Here is a 22,343-nt window from a genome sequence, read left to right as displayed (position 1 = left end):
GCTATAATTAAAAAGACAAGAAATAACAAGAGTTGGAGAGGATGTGGAGAAAAGGTGGGAATGTAAAGTGGTGCAGCCACTGTGGAAAACACTATGGAGATTCCTCAAAAAATTAAGAATAGAACTACCATATGATCCAGCTATCCCACTTCTGGGTATTTATCCAAAGAACATGAAAACACGAATGCGAAAAGATATTTGCACCCCTATGTTCCTCACTGTATTCACAATAGCCAAGACTTGGAAACAACCTAAACGCCCATCAATGGATGAAGGGATAAAGAAGATGTGATATATATACACAATGGAATACTACTCAGCCATAACAAAGATGAAATCTTGTCATTTGTGACAACATGGAGGGACCTTGAGGGTATTATGCTGAGTGAAATAAGTTGGGTGGAGAAAGTAAAATACTGTATGATTTTACTCAGTGGAAGAGAAAAGCAACAACAAACAAACACATAGATACAGAGATTAGATTGGTGGTTACCAGAGCGAGGAGGGAAGGGAAAAGGGTGAAAGGGGTAATAGGGCACATGTGTATGGTGATGGATGTTAATTAGTCTTTGGGTGGAGAACATGATACAGTTTACACAGAAATTGAAATATAATGATGTACACCTGAAATGTATATGTTATAAGCAAATGTTGCCTCAATTAAAAAAAAAAGAAACTGGAAATAAAATAGACCCAAAGTTCTGATACATGGATTAAAAAACCCCACAAAACTGGTGCAAACCTTCCCACGTATTAAGAGAGGTTCATGAAATACTCTTATAAAAAGCAGAAGACCATCAGCAGGACTCTTGCTCTTTTGCCCCAGAGGGCAGCTAAGTATGGTCAGTGAACAACAAGGACTTTGCATTAGAATCAAAATAATAAAGTTGTAACTGAGAAAATTCTACAATAAAAAGATAAAGAACAACCACTCAAAGAGGGAAGTTATAAGAGTAGTGGCACATTGCAAAATAACTCAACCATAGTTTGGTACTTTTCCCTTTTTGGGAGAAATCCAGATATATCAGAAGAGAGCTCACTCTTGTTTACTAAGGAATTGGGATTTCCTACATCATCCAATGTGAAGTTCAACTGCAACATCACTGCAGATGATAAATAAATCCAGCAGAATTGCTTACGCTTTGGATAGTAGGAGAGAGAATCTTACGTATTTCCTCTGAATACTGTGATGATGTATTCTGTCTACAATAAATATTTCTGACAAAATTATTATGTATAATATGCTATTTTTCCTTTGTCTATCTTTTGGGAAAGGTATTCATGTAAAATTTTTTTAAACCATGTGGAAAAAAACTTCAAAATTTTTCCATTCTAGATTCCTAAAATAGCAATATTTAAATTACTTATCTATATTAACAACTATTTTCTTCTATCAATAATAGGTGATATTTCACGGTAATTTTGACCCAGCATACATTTAGTTGTGGATTTACTTAATCCTGCCTACAAATAACATCTTGTCTGTTTTTAATCATTTTAAAATTTGTATTTCTTTTTTTGCTAATCAAAAGGATTAAAAAGACTCAGTATACTTGGAAACCACAAACAGTTTCTATAGAGAAAGCAGAGGAGAAGGAGAAAGGAGTAACTTGATATTTTGGAAGACAATGGATATTTCTGTGAAACTTCTTTTCAAGTTCATCACTGACTCAACGTTGAATAAAATCTGTAGTCTCATAAGGCCCATCATTTATATTTCTCTTTTTTGAGAAAAATGGTCCCATGCTTTCCCATGTGACTGTTACTCTGCACAACTGATTGGACAAGGAGTGGACCCCTGACCCAAACACAGGCACTTATAGGTTGACCCGGGGCTTGGTGAATGATTCAATGGAAATTCTTGGCAAAAGAGTTGAGGCTGTTTAATAGTCTTATTTTATGGATCCAAGGAGGCCAAATATTTGGGAGAACTGCTACACCAATGCAACTTCATGCCTCCAGTCCATAAACATTTACTTTCACAAATTAAATATAACCATTTTGAATGAAGGCAAAAAGAAGTGGACTATGTGAGGCCCTGTGTGTTTGGACCTATCAACTCACCTTTGTTCCATGGCTTGAGAAAGAAAGGTGCAATGACAGCGATGCCATCAGCTCCTATATCTGCTGCATGTTGGGCCTTCAAAAGAAGAAAGATGACCGTTACGGGTCTGGACACAATTCTGATGTGTGTGGGTGTGAGTGTTTCCCCAGACCAACAAGCAATTCTCCAACACCAGTTGGGTGTCCTACAGTTCAACTCAACTCTGACACTATGTACCCAGAGATAGTCAGATTCCACAGGTTAAGGACTCAGTCCCACAAGACTACACCCCACCCCCAACTGCCTTCACATGTCAGTCCTAGGCCCAGGTTATCACATATGCTTCTGACTGACTGGTTATAGACAGGAGGTGGCAACAACCCCTTCCTCAGGCTGATTAATTTGCTAGAGCAGCTCACGGAACTCAGAAGCCTTTTACCTACTGGATCACAAGTTTATTACAAAAGGATATAACTCAGGAACAACCAGATGGAAGAGATGCATAGGGCGAGGGATGAAGAAAGGTTGGGGAGTCCATGCCCTCTCTGAGCTCCAGGGTGCCACCTTCCCCAAATCTCCACAGGTTCACCTATCTGGAAGCTCTTTGAAACTCGCCCTTTTAGGTTTCTATGGAGGCTTCATTAGGTAGGCTGATTGATTAAATCGTGGGCCATTGTCAATTGTTTCAACTTCCAGCTCCATCCCTTCCCCTCCCTGGAGGTTGAGGGTTGGGGCTGAAAGTTCCAACTCTCTAGTTACATGCTCGGTTCTCCTGGTAACCGGCCCCCATTCTTAGGTGCTTTCCAAAAATCACCTCATTAACATAAAAAGAGACATCTTTATTGCTCTCATCACAGGAAATTCCAAGGATTTTAGGAGCTCTGTGCCAGAAATGGGACAAAGACCAAATACATATTATTGTAAATTACAATATCACAACCATCCTGGAATAAGTGATTTACTATTTCACCTACAGCTTAGATACTAGAGGTTAGCAACAAACTCTAAACATGCCAACCGATGCACCACTAGAGAGTAGAAAATTAGCCAAATTTCATGAAAAATGTCACTACTAGTGAGGAGGCCCCTTGAGTGGTCTCTCCCAGGTGGACCTGCATACATACCAGTTCTTGTGACTCCTTCAAGCTCAGCGCCCCTACGTGAATTACTATCTGATCCAACCTGCAAAAGAGAACACACTGTGGCATCACCTGAAGTTTACAGTAACACAGATGGCCTCGCCATCCTGGTTTGTGCTGGTTTCAGCAGTTGGTGAACATCTCATTAACCTCAATCTCAAGACTATTAAATTCTACAGTGGTCTATTTAAGATCAATGTAATTAGGGACTAAAAATAATGTCCAGGGAATAAAATTTAAGGTTCAACCAGGCAGTGGAATTTTGAAACCAACAAACTGATTAATCAATACTTGAATACTTATTTTGACCAAGCATTGTTTTCTTTTTGAGGAAGATTAGCCCCGAGTTAATGCCCGCTGCCAATCCTCCTCTTTTTGCTGAGGAAGACTGGCCCTGAGCTAACATCCGTGCCCAACCTCCTCTACTTTATATGTGGGACGCCTACCACAGTACGGCTTGACAAGCACTGTGTTGGTTTGTACCCGGGTTCTGAACCAGTGAACCCCGGGTGCCAAAGCAGAATGTGTGAACTTAATGGCTGCACCACTGGGCCGGACCCGACTAAGCATTGTTTTAGAGGCTGTATTTGATAGTGCCATGTGCGTGAAGATAAGTATAAAACTGAGATATTTTTGGTTGGAGATAAAAATAAAGAGATTCCTCAAAGAGCACAACCAGAAACCAGCTATATGAGAAATGAATTCGCTGTAAAAATCTTTTCCCTATCTTGTAAGTCCTCAGAATTCGGCTGCAAGAGAGGTTTTCTGAGACTCCAATGTTCACCTTTGGGGGTGCTTCACATGGCCCCGAGGGGGGAGGCCACGGCAGGACTGGTATTCTCAGGAAGGATTAACAAAACTCAGCCGTGAACTCAGTCAGCGACGGACTCTGAATGACACATATACCATCCTCAAGGGATGGAGACACCACGTGCCTGCTTAGGCCCAATCACTGAGTCCTCCCATGATCCTTGACTTGTTGTATCTTAGGTAAAATAGGAACTAGTGGGAAGCGACATGATCAGGTTTGCATTTTTAAAGGATAGCAGAAGACTTCCGAAAGGAGAAGAGAAGGCTGGCTGATGTGTTTTCCTCTTACCAACAGCCTTCCTGCACAGCCTCCTTAAACCCTTCACTACCCTTCCTCCAGGCTTAGGTTAAAGCAATAATCTATACCCTCCTCCTCTCCACCCTGCTTCTAGAGAAAACCACCCTATGGCTTTAATACAAACTTGAAATTTCCCAATTCAGGAGAATGAGGCTCCAAAAAGCCTTCTGGTCGCCATGACTCACTTCCCTTTCCAATTTCCTGCAGCGGTTACTCCAAATCTTGACTATTCTCCTCAAGCTCTAAATTCCATCCCGACTCCTTGTTCTTGGCAGATGTCTTCGCTTCTTACACACCAAAGCTAAAGATGGTTTCACACAGTCTCTCTTACTTTTCCCCCTCTTCACCTCTACACTCAGCTATGTCACCATCTATGCTTTCCTCCCAGCTTCTCAGCTGTCTTCTAAAGTTACTCCATCTACTTTTGGTTTTATTTCAAGCCCCCTGCCAAGACCTTCCATCAAAGGCATCAGTTCTCTACTTTCTTTTAATCCCTTCTCCCATGGCAGTGTGCTTTCAACATAGAAACGTGCTCAAGACTTCTCCACTTGAAGAAAAGAAACTACCCTTCTTTTAATCCTGCTTCCTCCTCCTTAATCTACGACTCCATCTCTCCTTCCCTTCACCAGGAAGGTTTTTGCGAGAATAAGCTGCATTCACTGCCCCCACTTCCACACGTCTGCTGCATTCTACAGCTCACCGCAGTCTGCTTCTGCCACAATAACCTGCTGGCTCTGCTCTTGAGGTCACTGGTCACTTCAAATGGTCTTCTCAGTCCTCTAGCTACTGACTTTCACAGCATCTAATAATTATTATAACAAATGTTATAACGAACACAGCATCTTCTGCAAATAATTACAAGGAATTCTTATATAATACTTAGTACTATGTGTCAGGCACTGTTCGAATCCTCACCACCACCTTACAAGATAGGTGCTATTATTCCTATTTTACAGATGAAGCACAGGGCAGTTAAGTGACTTGCCTGAGTTCACAGAGCTAGTAAGAGGCAGAGCCAGGACCCAAACTCAGGCGGGCTGGCTCTACAGTCCTCGCTCTTAACCTCCACGCTGCATCGCAGCTCTCTGAAACCACCCTTCCGGCAGTGACAACATTCACGCCCGACCTCCCTCCTACCCTCCTGAGGGCTTTCTGTCTCTGCCCACTTTGCTGTCCCCCTTATTTCTGGTGCTTTTTTTTTTTTTTTTTTGAGGAAGATTAGCCCTGAGCTAACTACTGCCAGTCCTCCTCTTTTTTGCTGAGGAAGACTGGCCCTGAGCTAACATCCATGCCCATCTTCCTCTACTTTATACGTGGGATGCCTACCACAGCATAGCTTTCTGCCAAGCGGTGCCATGCCCAAACCCGGGATCCGAACCAGCGAACTCCGGGCCGCCGAGAAGTGGAACGTGCTAAATTAACCACTGCGCCACCGGGCCAGCCCATCTGGTGCTTTTCTTAATGTTTATCCTTAACCTTCTTCTTTTCTCACTCTGCCCATGGTCTTTAATATTTTTGGAACCAGGACCTGATGGAAAATTAGCTGAAAGCTGACGGATCACCAGAAAATGCTTATGTGGACATACACTCAACTTGGCATGCAATACAATTTCAGAGTCCTCAAGGTGCTCGGGAGCCATTTAAAGATTCCCAAGGTGGGGCTGGCCCAGTGGCGCAGCAGTTAAGTTCGCAAGTTCTGATCCCAAGTGTGGACATGGCACCGCTTGGCACACCATGCTGTGGTAGGCATCCCACGTATAAAGTAGAGGAAGATGGGCACAGATGTCAACTCAGAGCCTATCTTCCTCAGCAAAAAGAGGAGGATTGGCAGTAGTTAGCTCAGGGCTAATCTTCCTCAAAAAATAAAAGATTCCCAAGGTGGCCATGGGCTTCACACTGACCACCTCTGCTCCTGGCTCACTTGGGACTTCCCTCTACTCTTCGCCTCCCCCTAAGGCAACAGCAATCACTCCTTTCCCTGATGCCTGTTTATAGTACTTATCACAAGGATCAGTTTAAGGTTAGTTTCCATGATCTGACATCTCCATTGGACAGTAAGCAACCTGAGTGCAGAGAGCTGTTTTATATCCTCAGTGCCAGCACAGTGCATAATACACAACCAAAAAATAGAAAATGCACTTTTCTTTTTTGAGGAAGATTAGCCCTGAGCTAACATCTGCCACCAATTCTCCTTTTTTTTTTTTTTTTTTTTTTTTTTGCTGAGGAAGACTGGCCCTGAGCTAACATCCATGCCCATCTTCCTCTACTTTATATGTGGGATGTCTGCCACAGCATGGCTGGACAAGCAGTGCCATGTCTGCACCTGGGATCTGAACCAGCAAACCCTGGGCTGCTGAAGTGGAATGTGCAAACTTAACTACTGCACCACTGGGGTGGCCCCCAAAATAGACAATGAATAAAGCTTGATTAATTGAATGTGCTTCTTGAACTGCTCCTGTCCTATTTGTTTAACCCTGGCATGAATTGAGCATTATAACAAAAATATATCATTACACTGAAGCTTGGAGGATGCAGAAAGTTCCGTAAGATTATGAGGAAGTACCATAAAGAGCATGCTGAGTCATACGCACTGAGAAGATCTCTGAGGAAGCAACAGGGTTGATAGGCATCCATCCTGAGAAGGGAAGGAGCATGAGTTGTTCAGCAGAAGAGCCAGGAGCAGAGCAGAGTTGGTCACCAGCACCTTCCTCTCATGTCCCCTTAGCCCAAGGACAGGTAACCCAGGGGGGACTGGCCTGGTAGATAGATAAGAGGCAGTTTCCAGTTTCCAGATGGAACCTCTAAGGGCCAGGTGTGTCTTGCAGTCCCGCTGCTCTTGCACACAGAAAGGAAGGGCGCTCCTCCGCCTCAGCTCTTTGCCCAGGTGTTAGGATCCTCGGGTCCTGCTCATTTTCCCACAAGCTGACCTTGAGCCTGGCCTCTGAGCAGAAGGTGGGGAGGCTGTGCCACCCAGGGAAGAGCCGCACTCCAGCTCTTGCAGATGAGAGTTTTTATCACCGTGGGGCCACTCACTTGTTCCTCCCTTTTGTCACCCACTCCTCTGCGACCCGGCGGCGCTCTGAGATGCTCAAGGACAGGCCTTCTCCCGTTGTGCCGTTCACTGTTCCAAACAAAGAGGCAGTCAGTGGGACCAACAAACACACTTTGCTCCTCCAACGCCAATGCTGGGAGTGCAGGGTCAGAAATCCCTGCTTACGAGCAAGTGACACAGAGAAACATCAGAAGACAGAATCCAGGAGGGGAAAATGCCATGTTTCCACTTTCACCTGAGACTCAGTCTTTTTTCTGCCTTCCCCTTGTCAAAGGCAGCAGGAAGGTTAATTATGACTTGTAATTACAATCTGTCCTTGCTATCAGGGACAGAGAGCACATATTTCGAATGGAGACAGAGATGACTGCCCACATTTTAGGCAAATCTCCAAACACATCCCCCAGTTCTATATTTGGGTTTGAAGGACAGGAAAATCAAGACCATTGAGTACTGGGATGTCAAGTGGTCGTAAGTGGGAGTTACTTACGAGGACAGTGGTATATATGACAGATCTAACACGACCTCTGTCTAAGTCTGACGTGGCAGTGCTCTATGACAGCTCATGTTTTAAATGATAATTCATAAGAAAGCACTAGGATATTAATATTTCTTGTAGCAAGCACTCTTATATATTCACTTATTCTCACAACAACCCAGCAAAGTACGAATGATTCTTCTCATTTACAAATGAAAATGTGAGGTTCTGAATCGCTAAATAACCTAAGTTTGAATCTACATCTGTATGATTGCCAAACTTTCCCTTCTACGACAATCATCTCTTAATGGATCACAGAAAGGATGCAAGTGGCACTAGGATACATTACTGGGGCCTAATGCATATGGCGGCACTTTGGATCTCCAATGCTGAGCACTCAATTGGGGCAGAGGAGGAGGGTGGGAGGCGAGGGGCAGCAGGAAAGATTTTATCATTCCTTTGGGGTCTTGACACAAGTCAAGCATGCTCCAGTAGCAGGGATGTTCCTACTTCTTCCCCAAACCCACGGGAACCTGTAGCCCTCTGAGGAGGAAGAATCTGTCTCCCCATCTATGGGCTGGAGCTATAGAGGGACACCAAGAGGTTCTATAATCAGGTTTCGCTTTTGACATGTGGGCTGGACACCTCTTCACAGAAGTTTTAGCCTGTTCTGATTATGACCACAGTGCCTCCAGTTCTGAAGCGGCCCCTGCTGGCAGAGCAGTAGCTCAGGGCCAAGGTGTAGTGTCCCCAGAATGAGAAGCAATCCAAGGGGCCGAGTGACGAGAACGCAACACGAGGGGCAGCTCAATCGCAGGTAAGTATAGTTCTCAGGCTTAAAATGTTCAAGGTCTGATCTTTTAATTTCCATCGTCTATGAAGTAAACGAGTGTAAGTGCTAGACCCACGATTCCTCTGTGTGCCGCACTTAGAGCCTTTCTTACGCTTACAGTAGGAGAGGTCTGGGTGAAGTGAGAGTGAAGCCCCTTAAGAGAGAGAAGGCTGGGTTTTGTAGTTACCCTACCACCTCTTGGCTGAGTGGACTTGAGCAACCTAAATAATATACCTGAGCCATAGATTTTCTTCTTTAAATGGGAATACAAATAATAACTTATCTGTTTGGAAGGCACACCAGCAAATTAGATAATCTCCTGAGTGCTTTATAGGCTTAAAATGGATGAGTCCACAAATTCATGGATTTTACACAGCTTAGCCAGGCTCAGTCACAACCGATGACACAGTGACACTGTGACCTCCTGGTTAGCAATCAGTTGAGAGCTATTTTCTGAGGACTGAGCTAGAGATATGTAGTGAAATCTCTAAAAATGACTTACCAAAAATATTCTTCACTCCCTGTTCTTCCACAAGATAATCCACATACTGACCAATTACTGAAAAGTTGATTTCTCTAAAAGACAGGAAAAAGAAATAGAAAACAATGCATATTTAGCTTTTTTTGACATTTTTATTCAACCAAACTCCAAGTCTATAAACTCTTCTCTCTTGTTAATATTTATTAAAATCCACCTAATCAGTTTGTGAAATTCTTAGCCTGCTCTGAGTAATGCTTTTTTTTTCTCCTGAGTCTGGTGATTTCTCTACTCAGTCAGGTGTGTCTCACTTATGTGAGCAAAACACTATTAGTTATCAACAAAGGCTTTACCTTTAAATCTCATCACAAGTAATATTTAAAAAGTAGTTACTTAATCATCTTTTGCCCTTTTTAGGAAGAGCAATGGTTGGGAGCATGGTTAAAAAAGAACTTAACATTTTACATTCAGTCGGAAACAATAATTTTTTAGGTTTACAAGATAGGAAAATTCAATCTTAACAATTTAAGAATTTCAGCAGTTAATAGTTTTTTCTTTTTTTCTTTCTTGTTTTTTGGTGAGGAAGATTGCCTCTGAGCTAACATCTATTGCCAATCTTCCTCTTTTTGCTTGAGGAAGATTGTTGCCGAGCTAACATCTGTGCCAATCTTCCTCCATTTTGTATGTGGGACACCACCACAGTATGGCTTGATGAGCAGTGCATACGTCTGCACCCAGGATCTGAACCTGTGAACCCCAGGCTGCCAAGGCAGAGTGTATGAACTTCACCAATAGGTCACCGGGTCAGCCCCAGCACTTAATATTTGTGATAACAAATGAAGGCTTAAACTGTTTTTGCTAGTTTTAAATTGAAGAGGATTAACATTTGGAAAGGAACTTTGTGTCACTTTGCCTCTCAAAGCGTGTCTGCGGAGCAGCAGGCAAGGCACCTGGGGGAGTTTGTTAGAAATGCAGAGTCCCAGGTCCCACGGAGCCCTACCCAGTGAAAATCTGCATTGTAACAAGATCCTCATGTGATCTGCATGCACTGTGCAGTTTGAAGAGCTCTGACTTTGTAAGGATCTGATGCTTAAGGCAATAAAGGCTCTTTTCCTTATTGATTCTAAAATCTGGAAACGGACTCACATACAAATCATAGAAAGCGACCTGTTCTCCATCAAAATGAAGATGGGAAGGATAGGGGATGGAGAGAGAAAATCCAAAGGAAAACTGTGTGGCAAGTCTGCGTTAAATGTTGCAGAACCCCTGGTTACCTTGCCAAGAACACAAAGTACCAGTTGGCTGCCGTTTGCATTTTTGTCAATGGGGCCAGAGAATCCTAACTTAATTTTAACCTTATTAACATTCTTTTCATCTTTATTATTATATTCCTTAAAAAACAAAAACAACACAAAAAATCTGATGCATAGAGAAAACAAAGACATCAAAAGGTATTTGTCAAAGGGAATAGAAACAACAGAGATAAAACAAAGACTGCACAGGCAATCAATGCCCACAACACGCAAATGACAACTAGCTGGAGCCTGCCACTTGGGAAAAGGTGTGCTTTCATGTAGTTATAAGCCTCCAAGGGGAGCAGACTCCCTCTGTGATGGCTCACGCCCCAGCACTGCCCTGCCCCACTCGCTCAAATGCAGAATCCTGGTCTCAGTTTTGCTAAGCAGGGAAGGCTCCTTGAATGCATGACAGGAACGAATTTAGATTGTTCTTACATAAATGGAGGATGGAGAAGTGAGCTGCCTAGACAATCCATCTCGAGACCCTCATTTAGGTCAGCCTGACCTGCTCAACTTCTCGAAATCTCTCTGCCTCAGACATTTCTGGCCTCTTGGAACCACACCTTTACAATACAGTAATGAGTTGCTTAACGACGGGGAGAAGTTCTGAGAAATGTGCTGTTAGGCAATTTCTTGTTGTGCAAACATCACAGGTGGACTTACACAAATCTAGGTGGTGTAGCTTACTACCCACCTAGACTATATAGTATTAATCTTATGGGACCATGCGTCCGCTGTTGACCAAAATGTCATTATGTGGCTCATGACTGTACACCTGCTCCTTGCTGCTTCCATCAGCTCTTCCCCACTTGGGATAAGCTCTGAAATGCAGGACAATCAGCAGGCGCTTTGTTTGTGTGACACTAACTCTGGTTTTGACCACTGATGTCCATCTACTCATGCAAGCAACCAGGAAACAGCCTCTGGCAGACCCAGGAGACTTATGAATCACAGGTTGGAAACTGGAAATAAACTCACTGGGCAATAGCCTGTCGGAGTCACAGATTCAAACACAGTGGCTCCTGTATACTTTCACTGAAGTCTTTTTTTTTTTTTTTTGAGGAAGATTAGCCCTGAGCTAACATCCATGCCCATCTTCCTCTACTTTATATGTGGGATGCCTACCACAGCATGGTATGCCAAATGGTGCCATGTCCGCACCTGGGATCCGAACCAGCGAACCTCGGGCTGCCGAGAAGTGGAACGTGCGAAGTGGAATGTGCGAACTTAACCGCTGCACCACTGGGCTGGCCGGCCCTCACTGAAGTCTTGATACCTCCCTGTCCCACCTTGGCCACACCCTCAAAGACACTGAGAGCAGGCCTGGCTTGTTCACCAAGGACAGGCCTGCAGAGCTCTGGATGGTCGAGGCCTGCTAGGCACTGTCCTCACTCTGATCTGCATTCTTCTGGTTTAATCTAATGCTTTCTCATTTGGGAAGGGAAGCTGGAGAGCTTGCTTCCATTTTCAGAAATCCTTAAGGAGAAGAAACCAACTGAGTCTTCTAGGGCGTATGTGTGTATCCCCCAACGTGGACTCTAAACTCAGCAGGGACACTGCCCACTCCCCTCGAGTAGGCCTCTAATGAGCCCAGTACAAGTGCTCAGCATTCTGTCTGGCTCCAATTAAATGCTGTTATTACTCCTCAGTGACAAAAACTGGAAATATCTCACACTCTCAGCAAAGCTCACATCTCTGTCATCATGAAAATCATTCAGTAAATTGTTTATATCCATTCTCCAGGCTTGAGCAAGAACTTGAAAGGCAGGAGCTGTGCCTTTTACACTTACAATCCCTTGTCTGCACTTGGCATGGCGCGGATGCTCAATAAAGGCTGGTAAAGGAGGCGTGACTCAGAAACTTACAACGATGGTGAAATACCCATCATCTCTGCCTTAAAGGCAGCTTATACCCATACTGGCACGATGCGTTTAAATTCCACTATGATTTTAACTGAGCAAAGGAGATAGCATATATAAATAACTAAAATATTGAGGAAAATATGATGAAGGATATGACTGAGTTAAAGTGTACAGGGGTTCAGCAGGGGGACTGCTAATTCCAATGAGGGAGGCTGGGAAGGAAACTCCAGGGAGGAGGTGGAATAATAAATAGGATGAAATCCCATCATCCTCCCTCCCACCTACATCCTCCAGAGCTGCTATTTGTCTGGCCCTACTCCAGCGTCCTCCTCTTTCCTGGCAGTTGGCTGCACCCTAGGCAGATCTAGGCCAGTAAGTGAAACCCATGGTTCCTTCTCCTTCCTCAGTGAATTCCACACTATTTTATGGCTTCAGTGGGTAGTGCTTCTGTCTACACTACGCCCTCCCCACGCTCCGTTAGGCCTTGCTGGATGACAGCTACGACAATTTCACTCAGGTTAGGGGTGCTAACGGGTGATATGTCATCTATCTCTTCAAGAAAGCAGTTTTCTGCGTCTTATAAAATGCCCCTAGCCCACAAGAGTGACACTAATCGTGGGACTTCTGGGGCAGTGGCAGAGTCACCCAAAAACATCCCTGGACTTACGGCCTTTTGGAACTACCAAATCCCCTTAGAAAGATCACAGGTTGATAAGGGATGATTCCTAAGCACACTGTTTGACTTTCACAATGTTAGAATTTTTTTCATGTTAAAAAAAAAAAAAGACTTTTATTTGCAAAGCCAGAAGATCTAACAAGGCCAGGCCTACATTTCCATACAGCACCAACTGGCTGGGAAGAGCAGTGACTGCCCCCTTCGGAGGCACAGAAGCCCCTCAGGTCACCTCAGGGATTGCAGATTCCTGCCTGATTAGAGGTGCAAATTTGTGGCCCTCGGCAGAGATGCTCAGCAGCTCCAGTCACAAGTGAGCGCAGTGAAATCACCCGTGGCTGTTGTCACATTTGTCACAAAGGTGCCCCAAATAGCAGGGCTAAGGAGGCAACAGGATGATAATTGTCTCTGGGACTTCGCTTCTTTCCCTGTTTTCCCACCCTACTCGCCCTCCCCTTGGTATCTGGGTTTACGGTCCTTGCTGCAGGCACTCCATCCGTTATCAGGAAGTCACTAGAAAGGATGGAAACGACGAGATTAGATTCTTCTTCTCCCCACTGGCTGGCTGGTTGGGGCTTGTTGCTCAGGGAAGCAAGAGGTGGCACAGCCAGTTCACTTGAAAACACTGGCTTGGCTTTCCATTGCATTGTCTCTTCCTCTGTGAGCTCCAAGCACAGATCTAACCACTGGCCACCACAGGGGAGAGTGTCCCAGAACCAAATGCCATGCCTGCTGCGGTCATTCCCATACTTAACTCCAATTCAATGTCTTAATTTCAATTCTCATGGCTTCGGATTCTTTGCCTTAGGTCCATGATTTTTCTTTTTTAAATAAAAGTACTTATTTTTTTCATATTACAAAAGCTATATAGTTTATTTTAGAAGCTACACACAATAAAAAAGGGGAAAAAAACCCTCAGGATCTCCCTGGAGATTATTACTTATTAGTTTGATATTTTTCTATTCACAAATACATAATATAGTATTTTCCTAAATAAATAAAGTCATATTGTACATAGCATCATATTTTTTTCACTTAGCAGCCCAAATTGAATATTTTCCCACATCTTCAGATACCATTATTACACTGGCTACACAGCATTTCATGTACAGCCGAACATAAACCATTTAGCTAATCCTCTATTCTTGGACATTTAGTTTACTTTCAAACTATATAAGAGGAGAAAAAGTTTACCAAATTATTTTTGGACAAACCGAACTGTGAAACTGCATGCGAACTTTCTCTCTTCCCTTAGGGTATAAGGATAACAGAATTTTTCTGACGTGGCTTTCCCTATTGCTGTTCATTTCCTCTCCTGGTGCATGACACACAGGGAAAGACTTTCACTTTGAGAATACAGAATCACCAGGACAGGCTCTTTTCATAACTGGCATGATGTGGCATGCATATCAGAAAATCTGACATTCCACTTTTTTGCCTGTTATGTATAACTCTCAGCAGTCAAAGTCAGATGGAAGTTATGTACGCTTTCGGCAAAATAACTCTACTCGGCTATTTCAAAACTCCTTCAGCAGAGAAGCATGCAGGGACCGTACTGCCCCATCTTGCCAGAGGTAGACAACGTTCTGTTCTGGGAGCCTGGGTCATTGAGTGTACCAACACAGTTAAAAAGACAATAATCTATACAACTCCGACTCCAGTGGGCCAGAACCGCTCTAACTTTGTTTTTACTACAGGGTGTTGTGAAGATTCCCATGGTGAAGTCAAGGACATTAAAGAGAGAAAACACGACTTTTTAGTGACATCTTGGCCAATCTGAAAATGGACTTTCTGTCCTAATGACTGGGTACTTGCCTGAAGGAAAAAGTGACTTCTTGAAACAACTAAGGAAAGCAAAAGCCTTTCACTCTGGTGTAGAAAAACATAAGAGTTGGGATGGGTAGAGAAAAACTCTTCCTTTTCAGCCATGTGGCTAGGGGTAAGCATTAATCTTTAGGATCTTGGTTTCATCAACTGCAAAAACAGAGATAAGAGCCCTTTAACAGAGTTGCTGTGAAGATTAAATGGCAACGTGTATATTAAGCTGCCCAGGACAGTGACTGACACATGGTGTTTAGCCAGTCAGTGTTAGCTCCCTTTCCTCATGAAATAACAAAAGTACCCATCACGAAATAAATGTACCACACCCTGTGCCACATGTTTAAGATACAAAGATAAATAACATACATGCTCAGTCCTCAGTATTGCCTGATACTCAGTAAATACCTGTTGAGTAAGGTTAAGCAGCTCAAAGCCTGTTGGGAGAGATAGATATGTAACAGAGTTATTGTAGTAATTATTATAATGACACAATTCTAATGTAATGTGAAAAGATATGTACACGGTGCTGTGGGCTCACAGGGGAGGGCTCTCTAACTCTTTTTAGGGAAAATGGGAAAGACTCACCAAAGGTGGGTTTTGACCAGTGAACAGAAGTGTGCAGTGGAGTAGAGAAAGGAGACACTGGCGACAGAAAAAGGCAGAGGAAACAGAATGGGGAAAGGCACAGAGGGAAGAAAGGGTACGAGGTGTTTGGGGAAACAGAAACAAAGCAGGAAAGGTAGATTGTAAAGGAGTAACTATGTCATCCCAGAGTCTGGGCTTTACACTTTAGACCAGTTCGTCTCAGACCTTAATGTGCTACAGAATGACCCGGGGATGCAGGTTCTGGTTCAGCGGTATGTAGTAGGGCCCGAGATTCTGCATTTCTAGCAAGTTCCTATGCGATGTTGGAGCAAATGGCCCACGGACATACAATGAGTAGCAAGGCTTACACAAAAGGGAGTCAACAGAGATTCTTAAAGAGAAGAGTGACATGATTAGCTTTATTTCCGAGGATGCTCACTGGGCGCCAGTGTGGAGGATGCACTGGAGTTGCAGGGACTTCACACATTCTCATTCATGGGGATCACCACAATATCCCTAATGACAACACGAAAGGACCACAGACTCTTAGAATTCGAATAGGTCTTAGGGATAATGTGGTTGAACACCTTCTCTTTGCAACTATGAAAGGGAACTTTTAAACAGTGACAAGACCTCCCCAGGGTCAGACAACTAGCTGGTGGTCAAGAACCCAGATACTCTAACTAAAATCCATTTAACCATGTTCTTTCTGCCAATCTCCCCCAGTGCAGGATATCAACTTAAATTCAGAGAGTTGAATCATTAATGAATATTCCTTAGAATTACTAAGACAAAAGGATGCAGGGGAATAGTTATTGCTCAGCCATTCCAAATTATGGAGGCCAAGGTATACAGCATGAGCCAGGTTAGGAAAATTTCTGTGACAGCAGGTCACCAGGAAGAATTTCCAGGTGTTAGATTCCAGTGACCTTTCTTTTTGTCCTGTGTCTTGGAAACATGTCTGAAGTGCAGATTCCCTTGTGGGCAAGTAGCTTAATGCTCACCTGCTCTTGGCATGTGCTCCAAACCTGCTTTGTACCTATAGGAATGTTTGCATGGAGCAGGTGGTGGGAGAAGGAAACTAACAAAGCTTATGTGCCTACTCTGTGCTACATACTAACACACATTATAATTTAGTTTAATTCTAACAAGGCCCTTACAAAAAAATGCATTCTTATTTTGATTTCACACCTGAGGAAAGTGAGGGTCCTGGAAGAGAAAAGAATTGATGAAAAAAGAGGAAATAGTGAAATGGAGGCAGCAGGGCCAGAGGTATTTGGGAAAAGGAGAAGGACCCAGCAAAGCAGAGTCATTTTTGAAACCTCTAATACACAGGGCCTGGTGTCCCAGGAAAACAGCAGAATAAGGAGGACAAACACACTGATACTCTCAGTGAGTCCCAGATGAACAAAAAGGGCTGTTTTAAGAAGCCACTTGTAGACTACGAGGGGTCTGATTAAACAGGTTACAGGAGCATCAACCAGACTTAGTGTTTTGAGCTTGTACACAGGATGTTACTCCATAATAGGAAGTAAACTCTGCTTGCTCATGCAATCACATGTCTTCTGTTTTATCTGCCCAATAAGTGGCTGACACACTGAGAAAAAGCTGACTTCAGGCTCTTCTAGAACTAGTGGAAAGAGAGCAACAGAAAAAAAAAATTGCTGTTAACCACTGAGTAATCTAAATGCCATCTCACCAAGAATTTTACTTAGACCCAGTAAAGATGTGATTTTTCATGAATCTTAGAAGCTGGAAGCCTTGAACTCCAATGATCTAAGGGAAAACTGTGATATGGCCAACTTTGAATGAGAAGAGTGTCATGAGAAATTTCATCGACTTTAAAGGGGTAGGCTTAAGGTTTACAAATTCACCAACAGAAGACCAAAAAAACGAAAGTCTTATTTAAAGATATCTTAAATACCTCATCTTCCTTTCACCCATCTTATGCCACAATAGCAGTTCAAACTTATTGACCTAAGTACATACTGACCCTGTGCTAAGCAGTATTATATGGATAATCTCATTTAATGCTCATAACTCCATGATGTAGGTATGATTATCATTATATTTTATAGAGGAAGAAAGGAGAAGCTTAAAGAAGCCAAAATTCTATTTCGGTAGACTGATTCCTTTAACAGGTCAAAAACATTTAGATCCAGGAGGTAGATGAATCTCCTTTTTATTAATGGCAATATCCAGAGAGGAGTTATAGTCTGTGCATGAACACCTATGGCAAATTATCTGATAGTATAAGCAAAGGAACCACCATACTATTCATCTGGAAGTAAAATACTTGCTTGGGTAATGATTTCTCAGCAAACATCTGCTGTAACCTCCCACTCCTGCAGGCTCCCCAACATTTAACCAATGTTGGAATGAGACTGTAAACACCCCTAAGGGGGCCACCTTGCAGTTAGTTACCTTTCCCACTTTCCTCAGGGCAGGACATTTTCATGAAGTCTATGAACAGCCCGGGGTGAAGTCACGCAGGCGTCTAGAGACAGGATCCAGAGGGGACAGGCCAGTGCTTGACATCAAATCTTGCTCAAATGAGATTCTCCTTATTCAGCTCCACTGGCTTTATTTGGCAAAGCCGGGGCTCTGATGAAATCCAAGGAGGATTTGCTTTGTGGAGCTACAGACACTGGCAGAAAGGCAAGCTGCCACATCTTACCTTCTCTCTGTCTGCACTATTTGTGGTATAGAGACCTCCTCTCTGACTTGGGGTCAGAGACAGTGCAGCAGGGTGACTGACAGAAGCCGCCCTTTGGCGACAGAGGCAGAGTCTGAGTGACTGTTATGATCGAGACCTTCTGTCCATTTTGGCAGAGTGAGAACAAATTTCTTTAGGTCCCAAATGATAGTTACCCATGCTCGGTCATCGGCGTGATGGTTGCAGCAACAAGACCTTGAAGTTTCTTCTTCGGGGAGGCCATTGAGCTGCTGACAAGAGTCTGGAAAACATACAATGTGATTCTTTTCCTTCTTCAAGGAACGCTAATTAATGATAAAACTCCTGGGCAAAGTCTGTTCCCAGTTTAGAACTGTGAGAAATGCTTACAAGGACACAAACACACAGAGCAAATGAGAGGAATGTAAAATTTTAGAGCTTAATTCTATAGGGGAGGAAATTATTCTTTAAAGACAGGAGACGGTGGTGACAAGAAGGCAGCAATGTTCCGGGAAACTATCATCACAAAGGCCTCCCATTTTATCTATATAGATGACTGAGGCAATCAAACTATTTTCAAATTTATTGAACGATTCTTTCAAATTCTAATTTTGACCAGTTTTGCCCTGTTTTCCTAGTTCCAGCAAACCATGTAAACTGCATCACAATTATTTATTCACCTCTCCCCCACTAGACCAAGCTCCCAGGACAGGGGACATATCTCATTGTCTTTCCTTTCCCCACATTGAGCACTTTGCTGAACGCCTCGTGTTCAATTAAAAAGTGATGAATGTGTGGGTGACTGAATGAGGTGTTCAGATTGTTTGGATGATGACCTCCACAGATGGGGAGACCAGTGCCGAGTCAACTTGACCTCACTCACGTGGGGCAAAAGGATCCCTCACCATCTGGCAGAGAGTGTACATGTCCATAATCAGCATAAAAAAGCCAAGAAGTTGTCCAAAACTGGCAATGAGAGCAATAGAGCATTGTGCTTAATAGTCTGGACTCTGCAGGCAGACTGCCTGGTTCAACTCCCAGCTCCGCCACTTACTAGTCGCAGAAGCATTATTATTTTTTGAGCTGGAAGACATAAAAATTTGAAACTACAAAAGCAGAGTCTAACAATTAAAGAAGAAAATAAAATATCAAATAGTATTTGGTGACAATTACATAAAAGATGGTTGGCTTAGAGCAAATACAGTGATGTCTATAGGTAATCAACAAGAGGGGGTATAAGTTCTGAGGTCACTGGTATATTTAAAAACCCAATGCCCACTATACTTAAATCTGACACATATAATTATTATGAACTAGCTCATTTTGTTTGCTTTTTATAGCTGTCATATCCCCAAAAAGGAGTATACACTTATGGAGTACAGAGGTCACATCTTCTACTTTTTCTATATCTCCCAAGCATCCCAGCTCAGGTAAGCCCCTAAAACCAGAAACAGGACAAAAACATGAAAGAGTACAATACAGCAAAAGTTGTGGTCCTTGTGGAAAGCCAATCTGATACCTCCCCTTACAAACAGATGAGTCCCCAGCAAGACTTGCTCCTGAAATTAAGTCAAATCCTTCAAGTAGCTTTGCTCTGTTCTGAAGGGCAGTCAAGGGGAACCTCACCAGATATATAGGATACTAAGATTTCTCCGACTTTTCCTAGTTTGAGGATGAGACTAAACTCCTGTTGGAAGTTTTGAAAGATAAAATGTAATCACCTGGTCTAGGAGGAAAACATCAGACCAATTACACAGGTCCTGTCTACCCCAGAGGAATGTCTGAGCATCAGATACGATCGATACCATGCCTGCTGCATATCTCCTCCCGGCACTTCTGCAAGCATCTCAATACCCCAAGGGGAACTTGCCGTCTCATTCTCTGAAGGATTTCTTCCTTTGTTTCTTACAGTAGAGGGCTGAGCGTGCTAGCCCTAGAGTCATACTTCACGGGTCTGCATCCTGGCTCCATGACCTGCTAGCTTTGTGACCTTGGCACTATTATTCAACCTCTCTGTGATTCAGTTTCCCCTTCTGTAAATGGAGATAACATGACCATATTTCTTAGGGTCGTTGAGAACTGAACGCACTACTTCTTGTAAAGTGATTAACGACAGAGCCAGGTACATAATAAGGGTGAGTGCAGTCCGCTCTGTGAAGCCCGTCTGATGGCTATAGCACGTCAGCAAGTACGATTATTAGTCCCTTGCCAGCACCCTCTTTCCTGTCATCTCAGCTCTACTGGTAACTCCTCTTCAACCCTCATTACTCTTGTCAGTTCAGGGACTAAGTCACTTCACTTCTCTTATCTTCTTTCCCTGCAATCCTTTCCCGCCCCCTCCCCCCCCCTACTGCCCTTCTCATAACTTACCCTTTGTTACCTCTTATCTAGGCCAATGCGCATAAGCCCAGGACCTAGGGGCCCATAGGGGCTCAAGAAACTTTAAGCGTGAGAGCTGGGTTCAGCATTAAAATTCTCCTAAGTTCAACACTACTAGGATGTTCACACTAAAAACTTCCATATTGTTGTGCTTTTAGTAGCATTTACTCCATACTTAGGGCAGTTACACTGATATGCTTAGGACGGTCGGAAGCTTGGACTGGCAGTTATATATACCTATCTTTTATTGAAAGAAATCAAGTTAAGTGCACTTAGGTGCAGTCTGATTAATTAAAAACTCAAACCCTGGGGCCTGTGGGGGTGTGGGATGGGAGTCGGGCATCTCTATCCTAATCCTCACTCTTCTTCAATCCACATAGGCTGCCAGATTAATCTTCCAGTAGCACAGGCATTTCTGCTCTGCCTTTGCCCTGCACAGAAAATGCCAATAACATCCCCTGGCTTCCACAGGATAAACACCAAACTCCCCGGTCTGGGTTTCTGGACAGATGTCTTCATGCCTGGAGTGCATGCACTGCACTGTCTCCCGTTGCTCCTCCCTACCTTGTACTGACTGGCCTGCTTCCCTTTCTCCTGTGGTTCTCCCACCTGGGAATGCCATTATCTCCCACTGTAGCCCCTTCAGTCTAGCCAACTTTTAAAACTCACTTTTTAAACGCTAGGGAACATTCCCTGATCTGCCAAGATGAAAACAATTTTTCACCTCTCAGAACTCCTCAAACACTTGCTTTTTATTAAAAACCTTATATCAGAGTTATTAGCAGGGTAGTTTCTGCTCCTCTTCTGGCCTGTAAGCCATCAGGGAGCAGGAACGGCTTCAAAAATCTCTCTGCACAGAGCAATACACCAAATAAATGAGCCAAGTTTGCTAACTTTGTGAACTGTGAGACTCTTATGGAACAGATGGAGAAAAGATCACAACTGCAACTGTAACAACAACTGTAACTGAGAACGATCGATAGTTTCTAAATTTGAGGCTTAATGTGAACTTAGAATGTTCTTACTGAAACACTGGGGAGGGGCTATTATTCTTGGATCTTATTACCTATATCCACAGACAAGAACACTTAGTACAAAGAATTCAGGTTGCCGAAGTCAAATGATCTTAAAAGGGCAAAGTTTCAAAAAAAAAAAAAAAATCTCCGGAGGAGGAGAAGGACGCGGCTCTGGGCAAGAAGATGACTTGAGAGAGAAATCTTTGGAAAGGAAGAAATAACAGAGAAACTAAAAAAAACAAAAACAACAAAACGCAGAAATACAACCAATGCCCCGTAAGATGAAAGAATTATATCCAATTTAATCTCTAAACTCTCTTCTGCTCAACTGATGATTCTGATCATTTTGGGCAAAGGATCCTTAGAGACCGGCTATGCGGTGTGAAAGAATCCAGGGGCGCAGGTCCCTCTGCCCGGGTCTGTCGGGCACTTGCTCCCGGCCCGCAGAGTGTCGCATTCACACTTCCTCCAGCTCCATTTCCCAGCTTATCTGCCTTCCCCCTTTCCTTCAGGCCGTCCCCGTCTCACCCACCCCCGAGTCTCGTCCCCCGCGTCCCTCTGCCCAGACCCCGTGGGGGTCTGTCCATCCCGGTCCGTCCATCCACGCCAGCGCGGGCCGCGCTCACCCGAGCCGCGAGGTCAGCCTCCGCCGCCGCGGAACCCGCCGCCGCTCCGCGCTGTGCAGCCGCAGCTCTGCGCCGCCCCGCCGCGCTCTTTATGGCCCCGCGGATGCCCCGCCCGGCACCACGTGCCCGCCACGCCCCGGGGCCCTGGGGACGGTAGTTGAGCGCCTCTTTCTGCGGCGCTGGTGGAGCTGCACGGTCACGCGTCCCGCGCCCCCAAGACGTTATGCATCCGTGGAGTCTCCTCTTCCCTGGGCGGTACCCTAACGGTGTGGGCTAAAGGA

The 22,343-nt window shown here is 43.9% G+C and overlaps 1 protein-coding gene across 5 annotated transcripts in view; it reads right to left on the bottom strand.

Annotated features, from left to right (window-relative positions):
* NPL (N-acetylneuraminate pyruvate lyase) overlaps nucleotides 1–22,107 on the bottom strand; it is a 42,205-nt gene extending 20,098 nt beyond the window's left edge. For 3 of the 5 annotated variants that reach the window (XM_046683197.1, XM_046683198.1, XM_046683200.1), the window contains exons 1-6: nucleotides 21,969–22,105; nucleotides 18,239–18,324; nucleotides 9,153–9,226; nucleotides 7,325–7,412; nucleotides 3,169–3,226; nucleotides 2,065–2,140 (exon numbers count right to left, since the gene is read on the bottom strand). In XM_046683197.1, coding sequence (XP_046539153.1) covers nucleotides 2,065–2,140; nucleotides 3,169–3,226; nucleotides 7,325–7,412; nucleotides 9,153–9,226; nucleotides 18,239–18,324; nucleotides 21,969–22,037 — 451 coding nt within the window. In that variant the 5' untranslated portion in view covers nucleotides 22,038–22,105. The other 2 variants (XM_046683199.1, XM_046683201.1) reach the window with 2 other exon arrangements.
* Nucleotides 22,108–22,343: the final 236 nt, after the last annotated feature.

This window comes from Equus quagga, chromosome 13, assembly GCF_021613505.1.
Source record: "Equus quagga isolate Etosha38 chromosome 13, UCLA_HA_Equagga_1.0, whole genome shotgun sequence".
In the NCBI taxonomy this organism is placed as follows: domain Eukaryota; kingdom Metazoa; phylum Chordata; class Mammalia; order Perissodactyla; family Equidae; genus Equus; species Equus quagga.
Note: the sequence above shows the minus strand (reverse complement) of the source record. Positions and strands in the feature narration are given on the sequence as shown.